Source organism: Bombus pascuorum, chromosome 9 (assembly GCF_905332965.1).
Source record: "Bombus pascuorum chromosome 9, iyBomPasc1.1, whole genome shotgun sequence".
Classification (NCBI taxonomy): domain Eukaryota; kingdom Metazoa; phylum Arthropoda; class Insecta; order Hymenoptera; family Apidae; genus Bombus; species Bombus pascuorum.
In genome coordinates this window covers 4,522,085-4,536,808 of record NC_083496.1, presented here as the reverse complement: position 1 = coordinate 4,536,808, position 14,724 = coordinate 4,522,085, and the positions used below count along the sequence as shown (strand labels likewise).

Below are 14,724 nucleotides of genomic sequence, written 5' to 3'. Positions count from 1 at the left end.
ATGAAGTTAATGTCATGATTTTCACGTGTTACATACAAGGGGCGCTGGGTGACGAAGCTGCGATGCAGCATTATTTACATATTTTCCAACCCTTCCCGTCATTCACCCACATATACATACATCCGTGAAACATGATGTTGCATGCGCAAAGTCCCTCTACAGGTTCCTGATATGCGCGGTGGCGTATGATTCGTTGGTTTTGTAGCATTGCCCAGGAACGTATCATTAAATGGTGCGTAGATTAGACATCCATATATTTATAGACAAATTAGACTGGCTGATTAGACATGAAATAAGATTTTATTCAAATTTATAATAATAATAACAAATTTTGGAAACATATTCATATTATTATCGATTTTCTAGTATTACTATATTATCATCGTAAATAAAACTACTTGGTAAATAAGAATTGTTATAATAATACGTAGATAGGCTCAGAAACGTTTTAATTAATGTAAAGTTGATAAAGACTAATATGTTTTTTTAATTTTGTAAAAATATTTATGATTAATAATTTTACTTATAATGTTCTATGAATATTTGGTTTCAAACGCGCTTACAATTCTTCTACTAAGAAAATTTAATCATATAAAATACATACTGTGTTTAATAAATATCGCGACAATTTTTATGGAAAATTGGCCGGGAGATATTTGCAATTCTAGGAAAGGGGGTTTCAAAAACAACAATACAATCCTGAGTATAATGCTCCCCCCTCACTAGCCGATTGCCGCACACTCACAGATTGAGGTGTGGCCATCGAAGGCTGCCATCTTCTTGACTTTCTGTCGCTTAACATTTCAGGTAAATACGCAATTATTTCTTAAGTAATACTGGTTGGAGTAGTGTGAGAGTGTGCTGTGATGTGTGTCCGGGTGGTTTAAGCGTGCTACATGTCGCTTTGTTAACGGCGCAACGGGGAACTCTGTGTGTCAAGGAGGGAAAAAACGTTCTCCTCCTCCTGTGATAGAGAGAGGGCCGAGGGAGTGCCATGCGTTACGAATCTACAGCATCTTCGCATGACGACCGTTTAATTCAACATACGAGAAGCTACACGCTGTCCACCGCGACTACATTCAATCACTGATTTGGGATCGTTTCTACCAGTTCAAATACGACCTGGGCTTTAATTCAGTATGTAAATCGTCCCCCAGGCTCTAGACCCCTGCGTCGCTATCCTGTCGCACCCCTAGCGCCCCCATCCTCCACCTCTTAGGCTTAAATCCCCTCCTCTCTCCCCTGGTTTCGGCTGTGCACTTCCGGCTGTGCAAAATTCGGCAAAAAGCTCTCCGGATACGTGTCTGGAAACCTAGTAAGTAAATATCTGTGTCACGGCTTCATCTTGACATTCCTTGCCGTCGTTTACCCTGTCAGAACTACGATAAACAAAAGGTCGGGTACGTTCTTTGATATGTTAGAAATCATCGTGTTTCTATCTATTCTTCAAAATATCCGCGTACCCCTAATTCTGCTTTTACAATTTACATCTTTGGGATGATTTCATCGGAATTTCCGAATGCTAATAAAAGTACTAGGTGAACATACATCGATTTTCGGTTAACAATTGGCTTCTATATACTTGGAAAATATGTGTATATATGTATTCTAAGTATATATTTGATATATATATATATATATATATATATATATATATATATATATATATACACACATATATAATTTCCATTTTAAATATTCTATATGTGTGATAAACCAAAGTTTGTAATAAGTCGTATGATCTTCATTTAGTTTAATATAAAGTGAATAATTTAATTTCTGAAGAATACTAAAATGAAATACTATACCATTGTGTAATCAACAGTTTCTGTAATACTCAAATATGATGCAAAATTTAAAGATTTATATAAATTGTATTGCCTTAATATTAACATATACAATCCTCATTTGCATTGCTTTTGCTATACACTAGATTCTTTAATGCTAAAGTCCTTGCTTCTGATCTGTATGAAAACTTTTAAATTAGAATCTCCTCCGTATATTAACAAGTGTGACTTATAAAACAGAAGAATGTCTGCGTTATAACAAAAACTTTTAACAAGTAGGATTCTATATTAAAAAGTTTTAGTACTCTAATTTATATCATAACATACATATATTTCTTAAATATACATATTTATTTATCACTGTCTTTAAATAAATAGTGAATAATCATAACTTCTCTCATTAAAATCTTATAAAGCATCTTAACTGTGTACAATATGAATGTGTTGCCTATTACATTTAATTTATGCTTTTCAAAAATAATTTTTCATGGGTACACATGTTTTTTAATAGTGCATGTTTAATACAGAAAAGTACCAATCTTATGTGTTTATGCATGTTCTTTGAAGACATCATTATTCTTTTGTAAGGCATAAGGTATGGTCTTACATATGATATATTAATATGTAAAGACCTTTGTATATGAATTAAAAAATTGATTAAATAATATATATAATATATATTTCTTTTTTTACACACATTGTAGTTAAAGCTCTACCTTATGCATTTCGGAATTCTGTAATCTTTCATCTAAATGTATACATGAAGTCATTATGATAACATTATGATAACACTATGATAACATTAAATTCACATTATATTTAGTTTTTGGTATTCTTATAAAGCCTTGTAGTGTACATATTTTTATATATATCTGAAGGAAAGAGTTATGAATCAAAATTATAAAGATGTTGTTCAATGATTATAGATTATATGTAATACTTTTGCAAACATCTAAATACATAATTGTGATAGAAACAAGACATATGCATACATATTTACATATATATGATATTTATATGACATCTGTGTAGTACATGCAGTTATTTCGCAACCTTTTATCCATTCTAACATATAAAATGTCCACTTAAAGCAGAGACGCTGAAAGAAAAACTAAAAACATGGGATGCAATATGGGCCGATGCCTCGGTCCAGACGATACGGGGTACCCTGGATCAGGTACGACCCAATCAATATCCTTTCAATCTTCAGCCCTCGTAGGTTGCTTTCTAAATAGTACTAAAGTAGATATGAAATATAGACACAAAAAGATGTTACCTATCGTACCCACTATATAAGTAGCAAACAGTTATGAAGTTAGAAGCAATTTTTAGCAATGTAAATTTAAGTAAACAGAGGGCTGTAGGGAGTGTATGCTATTATGTTTGTAATGCTAGTACTAATATAGTACTTTGTTTAAACACAAATGGATACAATATTTTCAGGTAACAAGTTTTATACCCTACGAGGTTTGAATTCAAATCATTCTTTATAGTATTGTCAAAAGATAAATCTAATTGAACAGTTTCAAAAGATTACCCTGACTTCTTTCTAACTCTATCCTGAAGAATGCTTTTTCTCTATCTTTCTCACTATTTCCTTTATGTCTTTATATCTATTTACACTTGTATTTATGTATTTAAAATTGCTTTTTATTTGTTTATGCCTTACCAAGGTGCAGGAAAAGTAGTTTCTGTTAACATATTGATTGATTATGTCTTTTCAACATTCATCATATTTTCCATTAAGTTATTATCTTATCTTATGTGTATTACGTGTTCACTCACTGCATGCCCTTAGTTAAACTAATTTTAGGTGGTGTTTCCAAGATATTAACTCAAATAACTTAGATCCATTATCACTAGTATTTGAGTAGTCCTTAAGATACTTCATGCATTTATATTGTATACAAATGCAATTAGAATTTATTGATACAATACAATTTACATATTAGCACTCATAATTCATAGATTTCTTATTGTATATACATATATTTGTATGTGTATATATGTATACATATAAAATGAAAACAATAGAAATTAGGTATATTTTTTATTATTTTAATATGATACATACCAAGATCAAGCATATATGTTCTGTATATATTACTCATTGCTAACAAACAAAAATTGTTAAAATTAAATACACGCTCATTTTTATATGAACAAATATATTACACAAAATTGTAATATTTATATATGGGTAAGTTATTGAAAGAATATTAAAACACATGCATACTCACTTATAACTGTTATTAAACATAACAATTGACATATTCAATATCTCTAAATTATATACATAAAAATTTGTCAATTGATGTGAAGTGGATGTTATATTTCTATTTTCTGCATTAATATATTTTAAAAAGATCAAAGTTATATGCATAAAATTAAAATTTTAATGATGCAGGTTATATTAGAGTACTAATAAAGGAGTATTTAATGATTTACATTTTAGAATTCATGGCAGCCATTAGGAAGAAATTGGTTATCGTGGGTGATGGTGCTTGTGGTAAAACATGCTTACTCATAGTCTTCAGCAAAGATCAGTTTCCTGAAGTTTATGTACCTACGGTGTTTGAAAACTATGTTGCAGACATTGAGGTTGATGGAAAGCAGGTAAGTGCTACAAGAAATTGTTTCACATATTTAATATTTTTGTATTTTTTTCCAAATATATTAAAAGAACATTTCCCATAACAGGTTGAACTGGCTCTTTGGGACACAGCTGGGCAAGAAGATTACGATAGGTTGCGTCCATTGTCATATCCTGACACAGATGTAATCCTAATGTGTTTCTCTATCGATAGTCCCGACTCCTTGGAGAACATTCCTGAGAAGTGGACACCAGAGGTGAAGCACTTTTGCCCAAATGTGCCCATTATCCTTGTTGGAAATAAAAAAGACTTGCGCAATGATCCTAATACCATCAAAGAGCTTAGCAAGATGAAACAAGAACCAGTTAAACCAGAAGAAGGTAGAGCTATGGCTGAAAAAATCAATGCTTTTGCTTATCTTGAATGTTCTGCTAAGAGTAAGGAAGGTATTAGGGAAGTGTTTGAAACAGCCACTCGGGCAGCGCTACAAGTAAGCATTATTCATTACAGGTTTGCATGAAATTGAATATAAATTGATCAGACGTTATTATAAAAACTATGTGAGTTCGTAGGTAAAAAAGAAGAAAAAGGGAAGATGTTGGCTCCTATAATTCTTGAACTGTCACCGATAATGAGACAACACTAATGGAATTGCTAGTTGCAATGAAGCTAGTTGTTATGCCGGAAGCCCCCAGCGGAAACTATAATATAACAACAACAACTTATCTTCAATTATTTTACACAATAAAACAAATCTATAAAAAAAAAAGAAAAACTACCACAAAATACGCCCACAATATATACAATATATGCAAATTAAAATCCGTTGCAAAATTTGCAAGTGTTCTTTTATAATAATTTGCAAAGAATGTACTGTTAATTACGATTGTATCAGTTAATCCTTTATGGACTCTCTCTAATGTTGCAATAAGTGCGATCGTGTTTTAAATGAAATAAATTACTAAGAATTTGTACAAACACTACTGCAGTTTTTATAAGGATATGCTATGAGTTACAAGATATATCAATATATTAACTGTTATCATAGAAGTTACTTATCGTTTTGATCCTTATCAGAATAAAATGGTTTTCAGATATTGTTATACAAAAATTATTAAGACTGAGTTTTCGGTAATATGCTTTAATGAAACAAAAAAAGATGAATAAATTCGTAATTACATCTTTCTAAAGAAAAAGTTAAATATTGTTACGTGCACAAAGTTGTGAGATAAGATTAAAAAATTTCTATGTTTAACAAGGGTTAAAATAGTAACATTTCAGATATATCATAGTATCTATTAAATTTATTATTGTCTACGTAAAGAGAGCGATAAAGAACTCTTTTATTGGTCTATATGTTTGGTCCATATAGGATTAAAGATTGTACATAAAAAGTCACCATTCTTGGAATAGATGAGATATTATGCCTTCATGAATGTCCCGTGATTTTTTAAAGCATTTTTTTGTCTATTTCATGATATAAAACAACAATAAAAGTACGTATCGCTTTACCTTATTTTCTTACCATAATGTTACGAACAAATATATATAATAAACGTATCACTTTGACTTCGAGGATCAAAAGGACATAAGTACTTGTATACTTAAGACACATACGGAAAAAGAAAGAATACTGAATACTGTTTTCTACATCTTCACAATTCTTTATAAATAGTTTTACGACGTTATAATTCGTCGTGTCAGTAGCGAATTGAAAAAGTTACTTCCAAGAGAAAACTCAATCATCTGTATGTAGCACTTTTTTAGTATAATTTTAAAGGGAGAAAAAAATTTTTTACGATTAGGAGAGTGAAGCCAGGATAAGTTTTTTTGAGTTTTAAGAGACCGCTCTATAGTTAATTAGCCTTAATATAAGATATTTACTCCATGATTACTATAATAAATTGTAATTAACAATAAAAATTACTAATCAATGCTTGTGAACTATTACTCCTAAAGCAGTTCAATATCTGTAAATTTAAATATATAAAATTCAAGCAGTAGGATACTTCTTAGAATTTACAAGGAATCTATGAAGGTTCATGAATGTATAAAATATATCACTTATAAAGTGAAACTTCATTTACAATTTTATTGAATAAAATTTTTTCTTTATTTTAAATATTTCTTAAAATATCACGTACGTATCAGGAATCTTTTTTAAACTTAAAGAATAGAAATATAGTTTTTCTATGCACAAAACTCTATAAAAAAGAATTTATTTTACTTTGGATATAAATGAAAAAGAAATGTATTAATTTCAACTTATTATATAGTCAGATATATATGAAAAATGGAATGAAAAATTGAATCTTAGACATAATTTGTTAAATCTGGAAAATATTGACATCATAATTCTAAATCAGTTCCGCATAGTTTTACATGATATACAACATTATAAAGTTACATAATATATATAGACAATCCTATTCTAATTATACTTTTTCACTTTGTTTTTCAAATACTTTGTAAAATAAATGCAGTCATATTACCAAATGTCTTTAATTTCTTTCATTCATAAAATTTTTAGCTTTTACGTTTTTAACTACATGCCACTTTTTTCACACTTATAAGTCGTACAAGGAAAATTTCACTCCAAGCATTGTTGCTGAGACTTATGTAAAAATTGTAATAAACAACTCCACATCTTAATGTGAAAAAATTTACAATTCATCACTTTTCGGCTTAACAGTCTTTCCCTTACGATCAAATCCTTTTAATTCATTGGTCGCATGCTTAGCAATATACTTGATGAAATCATCAAGTTCCCTGCCACCTTCGTATTTTACTGGATTATTTTTGGAATTTTTGGGCGCCCAATAAAGTGTTGGAAATCCTCGAACTTCGTACGGGGCAGGAACATCATTAGCAGTGGCATCGAACTTCACAATCTCGATATCTTCGGTCGCAAGTTTCTCACCTAATTCATCGTAAATAGGTGCCAGTTTCTTGCAATGACCGCACCAAGGTGCATAAAATTCAATTAATGTATCTTTGTTATTGTTTGTAACAATTTCATCGAAGTTTCGGGCTACTCCAATTTTAACATTTCCAGTGTTATCTTCGGGTATTGGTTCAGATTTTAGATATGGTTCTAGATTGCCAGCTTCTATATCTTTTAAGAATGCGTCAAATGTATCAACAGAAAATTCATCCTTCATAACGAACTTTTGGTTATTAGCATTTCTTGCTAAAACAACAGGTTTATCACCCTTAACAAAATCAATTCCAAAATCGTTTAATTCGTGCTGGAAGTCGTCTTTGGAAGAAATAGCGAAATTTAACTTAGGGAAGTCCTTAGCAACTTTGATGATTCTATTACGCCAGTAATTTGTACCCTTGGGATTCTTAACATAATCTACAGCATAATATGCAACAACTAATGGATTCTTAAACTCTCTTTCATTATCCCGGGTACGAACGCCCGCAATACCAAAGCTGGAATACACATTTAATTAAAAAAGATACTTATGATTTAAATATCGTATTATCAAAACAAATATTCATGAAACTTACTAATTTTTATTAATGAATTCTTGAATGTCACCCATAGACTCTACATATTTCACAGTGTTTGATTCAAATTTGTTCTGCAGAATTTTTGGTCTATATAGAACTATAGCATTCCTAAAAATCAAGAAAATATATTTTATTTTATGTATAATTTTAGTCTTAAAGTAAATTTATGACAATGTAAATAAATTACTTATGTCCTTCTTTCTCTAAAAGTGATTTTGCTGTTGTATGTGCAAATCTAACTTTTTCTTTAAGTTTCTTAGAAACAGCATGGAAGGATGTCGCTAAGGCTGAGTCTTCCTTTTCAAAGAAACCTACAACGCTTACTTCATCAGAGTCTAAGAATGATTTCAAACAAGTTTCTCCACTTAATTCTTTAGATGCTGGACCAACTTGTGCCTAGAATACATCACAAGTACTTATATGAGATGATTAAATAATTTGTATATATCAAAATCCTATTTACCTTCATATACTTGGCAATACCAGCAGCTTCTCTAGGTCCATTGTAATCGCTAACAAAATCACCTCTAGAAAAGATTTTCAATGTTGGATAACCACTAACTGAGTATTTGTTGCAGCTATCCTTTCCACTTTCTGTGCAATCTACTTTGGCAAGAGTAATTGGAGGATCATTACCCAAGAGCATTTCAGCAGCTTTTGCATATTCTGGTTTTAATCGTTTGCAATGACCACACCTGAACATTTAGTATTCGCATAGGTAAAAAATTAGTTTCAAGTGTAAAATTAAATTACTTTTATATTTACAAAAGTTGTACAAGTTAAAACAATAACAGTTTCTTTATATAGAAACAAGAATAAGAATTCCAAATGTAACACATTCTCAACTATTAATATGTCATAAGCCGGTATACTTGAAATTATCGAAATCGGAACTTAGAAAATACTTCCCTTGATCAATTTTCTTACAATTACAGTTGAAACAATAGAACAATATGAAAATAAAATTATTTTTGGTTCTATACAATTATCGTAAAAGAAACTACTTACCATGGTGCATAAAACATAACAAGCGTGTTCTCAAGTCGCTCTAATTCATGGCTAAAAGTATCATCGGTAAGTTCCACCACATCTTTTTCTTCAGCCAAGACATTAATGAAGATCAAGGAAAGAAAGGTAAAATACTTGAGCAACATTGTGGACGACAGTACTTGTTTCTAAATCAAATTCGGAACGCAATCTTTCTTCTAAAGACACTGCCTGTCGAAGACGTGGCTTTTGTTATAAGTTAGGGTAGCCACGCAGTGCTGTCGTGTTCTGATTGGCCGTTGCTTCTGAATGTGTGTGATGTATTTCCTTTACACAAGATCCGATACCTACACACTCGACTAAGCAAGATTCCAAACAACTCTCAGTAACAAAATGTATTTCGTCGACGTTCGCTTTGGTGGGGGAAACTGAAAAAGAATTTATAACAGTATCATTGCAAAGAATTTCTTCCGTCGCGGGATGATCTACTTTAAATATAAATCATGATGTTCAACGTAAATATATTTTAACATTAATACGACCGCTTGAATGTCTTCTACATGTCTTATATAATTTAATTATTTATTTGATTTAAGTATAGTAACAATACTGGTAATAATCATAACATAATGATATGCAATAATTAAATTTAAAATGAGTTTATTTTGTTGAAATACCACAATACTAATACTAGTACTGGAATATCGATATTAAAAACTTGATGCATATTAACTTTAATTCATGATATTTATCAATTATATATGAAAAATTCGGTTCTAAAGTTAAATACATTGAAAAAATGATAATCTCAGATCCCTCTAGAGTAATCAGCGCGAACTAAGTAGGATCATTGCCCGTGGCTTTTTCAAACCATGGCTGTTGAAACAAGAAATTTTAAAAAATCGTGTTTCATATTTTACATCACTTAATTTCTTAATTGAAAATTATTTTGTAGTAATACATATTTCTATCCTTGAAATAATAAAATATAACAATTTTATTTGTGTATAGTGTATATTATATATAAAAGTTTATATTTATTCTACGTGAAATAGATAAACAATAAAAATAAATATACATGTTAATGACAACAAAATATTGATTTTGGGGACATTCGATTTAAAGAGATTATTTATTTAAATTAAACTAATTTCGAGATACAAAAAATCGATTACAAGTGGTGTGAATTAACAAAAAGCTTTTTATCATTACATGTACACAAAATTCCGAATAAAATGTGGGACTAAAAAAAGATTTGTGCAATAATAAAAATGTAAAGGAATATCTCAGATTACATAATATTGTAATCGTGACAATGTTTAAGCATTTTTAAGCGTATTTAAGTATTTTTTATTGATATATTACTTATCAAAACATCATTTTACACGGAATTTCCGATAAAATGATTACAAAGTGAAGAATAGATTATGTTTTGTCACTTGAGTTATCAATTACTACAAAGCGCGATATTTGTTTATACAATATTAATAGATATTTTGCAATTACAAGACATTGAAAAGTCACTTACATAATATTATCATATTAACAATAACTATAATTATAATAATGCAAAAAATCTAGCATTTAGAATTTCGGACAACAATAAGAAATGATTCTTAATACAAAAGAGTTTGTTAACATTGTTATGATCGAAGATAAAAATATACATAAAAAAGAATGATAAAGTAATATAAAAAGATATCAAGTGTGTTGCTATTGCTATGTTTTCTTAAGATACAATGATATTTATTGATTTGATTAACGTTAAATAATTAATTATATGTGGAAATGCGTGTATACATTTGTAGTAGTGCTATGTATGTAACCGCAATAAAGCAAATTTTGACGCACAAACTTATTGAATATGAATGGAATTGTAATAATCCTTTGAACGATAGTGATTGGTTGTTTGCCTGTGTCTAGCGTGAACATGAATTTGCAGAATGAAAAGGAAAAGCCTTATGTAACCAAAACGGCGATACGAGGAACAAAGGCATAATTTGGTTAGTTGCAAATACGCTGTGTTATCTTGTGTTACAAAATATTAGGAAGACGAGAATTTTATTTATCTTTCCTATTTAGCTAACGCTACAGATATCAATTAGCATGCATTATGGTAAGTGTTTGCGACATTATTGCAATAAAATCTAATGTTCTATGCATTCTTCATATGGATATTCAAATATTCATACATTTTATTAAAACTTTTAATACTTAATACAAGTAATTAATATAACTAGAAATCAAATGAAAAGAAAAACTTGAATAGATTTGATATCTTTCTCTATAATACATTATGTTTGTTATTAAATTGAATTGATCGTTAAATACTCCGTATAAGATTCGTACCTTGTTGATAAATGTTGTGAATGAATTGCTAAATGTTCCCTTACATATCAGTTTTTTCAATTAAGCAATCATACACTACTGATGTTTATATGCTGGAAAATGAATTGATAACAGTATTTGATAATTAATTCATTTCATTTCAAAATCATAACGAAATTAATGATTTATCACCTAATTGCGCATGACAATTTTTCAAAGATTAATGGAAGTAGTCCTACGCATAACAAATTCGATATCATCCGATCGCTCGAATCGACCCAATCTTTTTGAGACTGTTAATAAGCGAACTTCGCAAAACTAATACATCAATCGCGAGCATTGCGAGCTGCAAGTTACATAGAAATCTAAGGATAGAGTACTCGAATCATATGATACCATCTAAGTGAATGCGATATTGGAGTAGAAAGGGAATGCAGCATAGAGACCCCTTCTGTCCTCGTCTAATAACGCATACACATTTGTACAGTAGTCGTAGGTCTACACCGATTAACGAGCGCTAGTGTGCATACCAGATTAGACAAGGACAGAAGGAGCCTCTATGTAGCGTTCGCTTTTTATTCTAATATTACTTTTTCAGCTCTCACGTACTCTATCTTTATATCTCTATAATTGTAATTATATGTTGTGACAGAGATGACTAGCTTGGGGTTATGACCTAGTTATCTTTAATTGTGACCATAGACTTATACAAATGTAATCACGAAGAAGAAACTCCAGTAGAGAGGGTAAGGCTTTTAACTTTCAGAGGTGTGCTTCATAAATTGTTCGTAACTATAGCGCTGCGGTGGATTTGTTAGACTTTTACATTTAGCACCACCCTTGCCTCTGAAAGTAAAGAAGGTATAAACTAAACCATTTTTCATAACTTTTTTCAATGTACTTGAAGTAAACATACAGTACTTCATATGTTACAGAAAAATGTTGTTTAAATAAATGTAAATTTACATAATAGGGTAGAGTTTAGTTGTAAATACGATCGTATTGTAGATTGCAAACACAGAGCGCGCTACACGATAAAGCCTACCAAATCGACTAAAGCGCCTTATTTGAGAAACATCTCCAACACACAAGAACCATACTCCCACCAACGGAGTTTTCAGATCTAGTATATGACAATATGACCGTGATTCTGACTTCGTAACTTATCCCTACCCTACACCTGCACTAATATGTATATCATACGTTTAGTGCCTACCTGTCAGTGTGATAGGTTTTAGGTCTGCTATCCAATTCTTTCATAAAATTGAGTTTATTTGATTATCAATCACAGTATTCAAGTTTCTCTTACCTTGATAATTAAATGTATTAAATTTTTTATATTTCAGTTTGTTCGTCAATATATCCATTACGTCAACGTGTATCATTTATCCAGTGTTATAACAGGTAACAGATTTTTGACTTTTGAAATGTCGTATCATCATGACTTGTAGTTTCACTTTTTCTTTCATCGACTTTATTTTCTGCACAACTGACCTCAATACCTTCTTTCTTTAAGTGAAACAATTCTTCTTTATCATTTAAACAATCGCATTTATTATATAATTTTTTAAAATATATATCAATTAACAATAATATGTGTAACCTTTATATCATATATATTTCGATTTTATATGTTTTAGGCAACTTAAAAAACATGCCCTGCCCATTTTTGACACATCTTTCTGCTAATTACATTCGTAATTATGGAGCTTCTGTAATTATGAACTACCGTCAGCTTTGTCCAGTGATGTCTCAATTTTTTAGCACTCAAGTAGATAGTACTGAGTCTGAACAGATTGAAAAAGCTATAAATAGTCAATGTCCATTTCTTGCTAAAGAACAAAATGCTGTAAAAGTAGCTAGTCCTGTGGTTGAGGAAGATATTATCAATGTATCACCTTTAGAATCAAAGGAAAAAGGAAGTTTTCCATATGAAGAATTTTTTCATGAACAAATTATGAAAAAGAAAAAAGACCATTCTTATAGAGTGTTTAAAAAAGTTAATCGATTAGCAGAAAGTTTCCCAATTGGGATAGAATACTCTTGGGGTGAGAAACCTATCACAGTTTGGTGTTCTAATGATTACTTAGGGATGTCACGACATCCAGCAGTGACAAATTCTGTTCAAGAAGCATTGAATAAATTTGGTGCAGGAGCAGGAGGAACTAGAAATATATCTGGAAATTCCATAGGGCATGAGATTTTAGAAAAAAGACTTGCTTCTTTGCATCAGAAAGAAGCTGGCTTATTATTTACCTCTTGTTTTGTTGCTAATGACTCCACCTTATATACTTTAGCCAAACTTTTACCACATTGTCATATCTTCTCTGATGCTGGAAATCATGCATCCATGATTCAGGGTATAAGAAATAGCGGAGTACCAAAACATATTTTTAGGCACAATGATGTAAAACATCTTGAAGAATTACTTTCCAAAGTAGACAAAACTATACCAAAAATCGTAGCATTTGAAACAGTACATTCTATGACTGGTGATATATGTCCTTTAGAAGAATTATGTGATATTGCACATAAATATAATGCTTTAACATTTGTTGATGAAGTTCATGCTGTTGGATTATATGGATATTCAGGTGCTGGCATTGGAGAGAGAGATTGGGTGCTTCATAAAATGGATATTATATCTGGTACCTTGGGAAAAGCTTTTGGAAATATGGGTGGTTACATTGTTGGATCCACTAAATTAATAGATATGATACGAAGTTATGCAGCAGGTTTTATTTTTACAACCTCATTACCACCAACAGTACTATATGGTACTTTAACAGCTATTGAAATTTTAACTTCAGATGAAGGAAGATCATTAAGGGCTAGTCATCAAAAGAATGTAGCTTATATGAAATCTATTTTAACAGCTGCAGGTCTCCCATTAGAACAATCACCTTCTCACATTATACCGATAAAAGTAAATTTCCTTTTTAGGTTTTTACTTATTAGGTTTTCTACGCATTATTAATATTATTACATCAAATTACAATTATCTTTCAGATTGGTGATCCATTATTATGTAGTCAATTAGCTGATTTATTAATAAAAGATAAGGGGCATTATGTTCAAGCGATCAATTATCCAACTGTTCCAAAGGGTGAAGAAAAATTAAGACTTGCCCCAACTCCAAAACATACTCTATCTATGATGGATCAGTTTGTAAAAGACATATTACATGTCTTTCATCGGTTGAATATACCGACGGTCGAACATAAGCCAGACAACATTCCATGTGCAATTCGAGTTCATTGATAAATATTAATTTTAAATGAATGACCTATCAAAAATTTGTATAATATAAATGTAATTTATTTATGTACACAAATTTATATTATGTGAATACTTTTGTTGTTGAGCAAGCATCTATTTATGGTGAAATGTTAAAGAAATTTAATCAAAGTTAATTTTATTATATAAAACATTCAATAAAACATTATTTAATAATATAATAGTATTTAATTACTCAGCAAATCTCTTGTAATAATAAGATTATATATATA

The 14,724-nt window shown here is 30.4% G+C and overlaps 3 protein-coding genes across 10 annotated transcripts; 2 read left to right on the top strand and 1 right to left on the bottom strand.

The window, feature by feature from the left end:
* The first annotated feature begins 673 nt into the window (after positions 1-673).
* On the top strand, positions 674-5,361 carry LOC132910498 (ras-like GTP-binding protein Rho1). 8 transcript variants are annotated; one of them, XM_060966237.1, is made up of 6 exons: positions 680-807; positions 941-1,137; positions 2,879-2,964; positions 4,243-4,403; positions 4,488-4,871; positions 4,947-5,361. In XM_060966237.1, exons 3-6 carry the CDS (start codon positions 2,907-2,909, stop codon positions 5,025-5,027), a joined length of 684 nt encoding a protein of 227 aa, XP_060822220.1. In that variant the 5' UTR covers positions 680-807; positions 941-1,137; positions 2,879-2,906; the 3' UTR covers positions 5,028-5,361. The 8 variants fall into 8 exon arrangements, with proteins under 8 accessions (XP_060822225.1, XP_060822220.1, XP_060822221.1 ...); XM_060966238.1 differs by having other exon boundaries at positions 714-807; positions 889-1,137; XM_060966239.1 differs by lacking the exon at positions 941-1,137 and having other exon boundaries at positions 792-807.
* Positions 5,362-6,867: 1,506 nt separating this feature from the next.
* On the bottom strand, positions 6,868-11,599 carry LOC132910494 (protein disulfide-isomerase A3). The gene is made up of 7 exons (XM_060966230.1): positions 11,408-11,599; positions 11,237-11,328; positions 8,909-9,315; positions 8,364-8,595; positions 8,088-8,296; positions 7,898-8,008; positions 6,868-7,819 (listed from the first exon to the last, which is right to left on the bottom strand). Exons 3-7 carry the CDS (start codon positions 9,052-9,054, stop codon positions 7,045-7,047), a joined length of 1,473 nt encoding a protein of 490 aa, XP_060822213.1. The 5' UTR covers positions 9,055-9,315; positions 11,237-11,328; positions 11,408-11,599; the 3' UTR covers positions 6,868-7,044.
* LOC132910492 (5-aminolevulinate synthase, erythroid-specific, mitochondrial) lies at positions 10,802-14,673 on the top strand. The gene is made up of 4 exons (XM_060966228.1): positions 10,802-11,003; positions 12,562-12,619; positions 12,856-14,141; positions 14,225-14,673. The coding sequence occupies exons 1-4, from the start codon at positions 11,001-11,003 to the stop codon at positions 14,474-14,476; spliced, it is 1,599 nt and encodes a 532-aa protein (XP_060822211.1). The 5' UTR covers positions 10,802-11,000; the 3' UTR covers positions 14,477-14,673.
* The last annotated feature ends 51 nt before the right edge of the window (positions 14,674-14,724 follow it).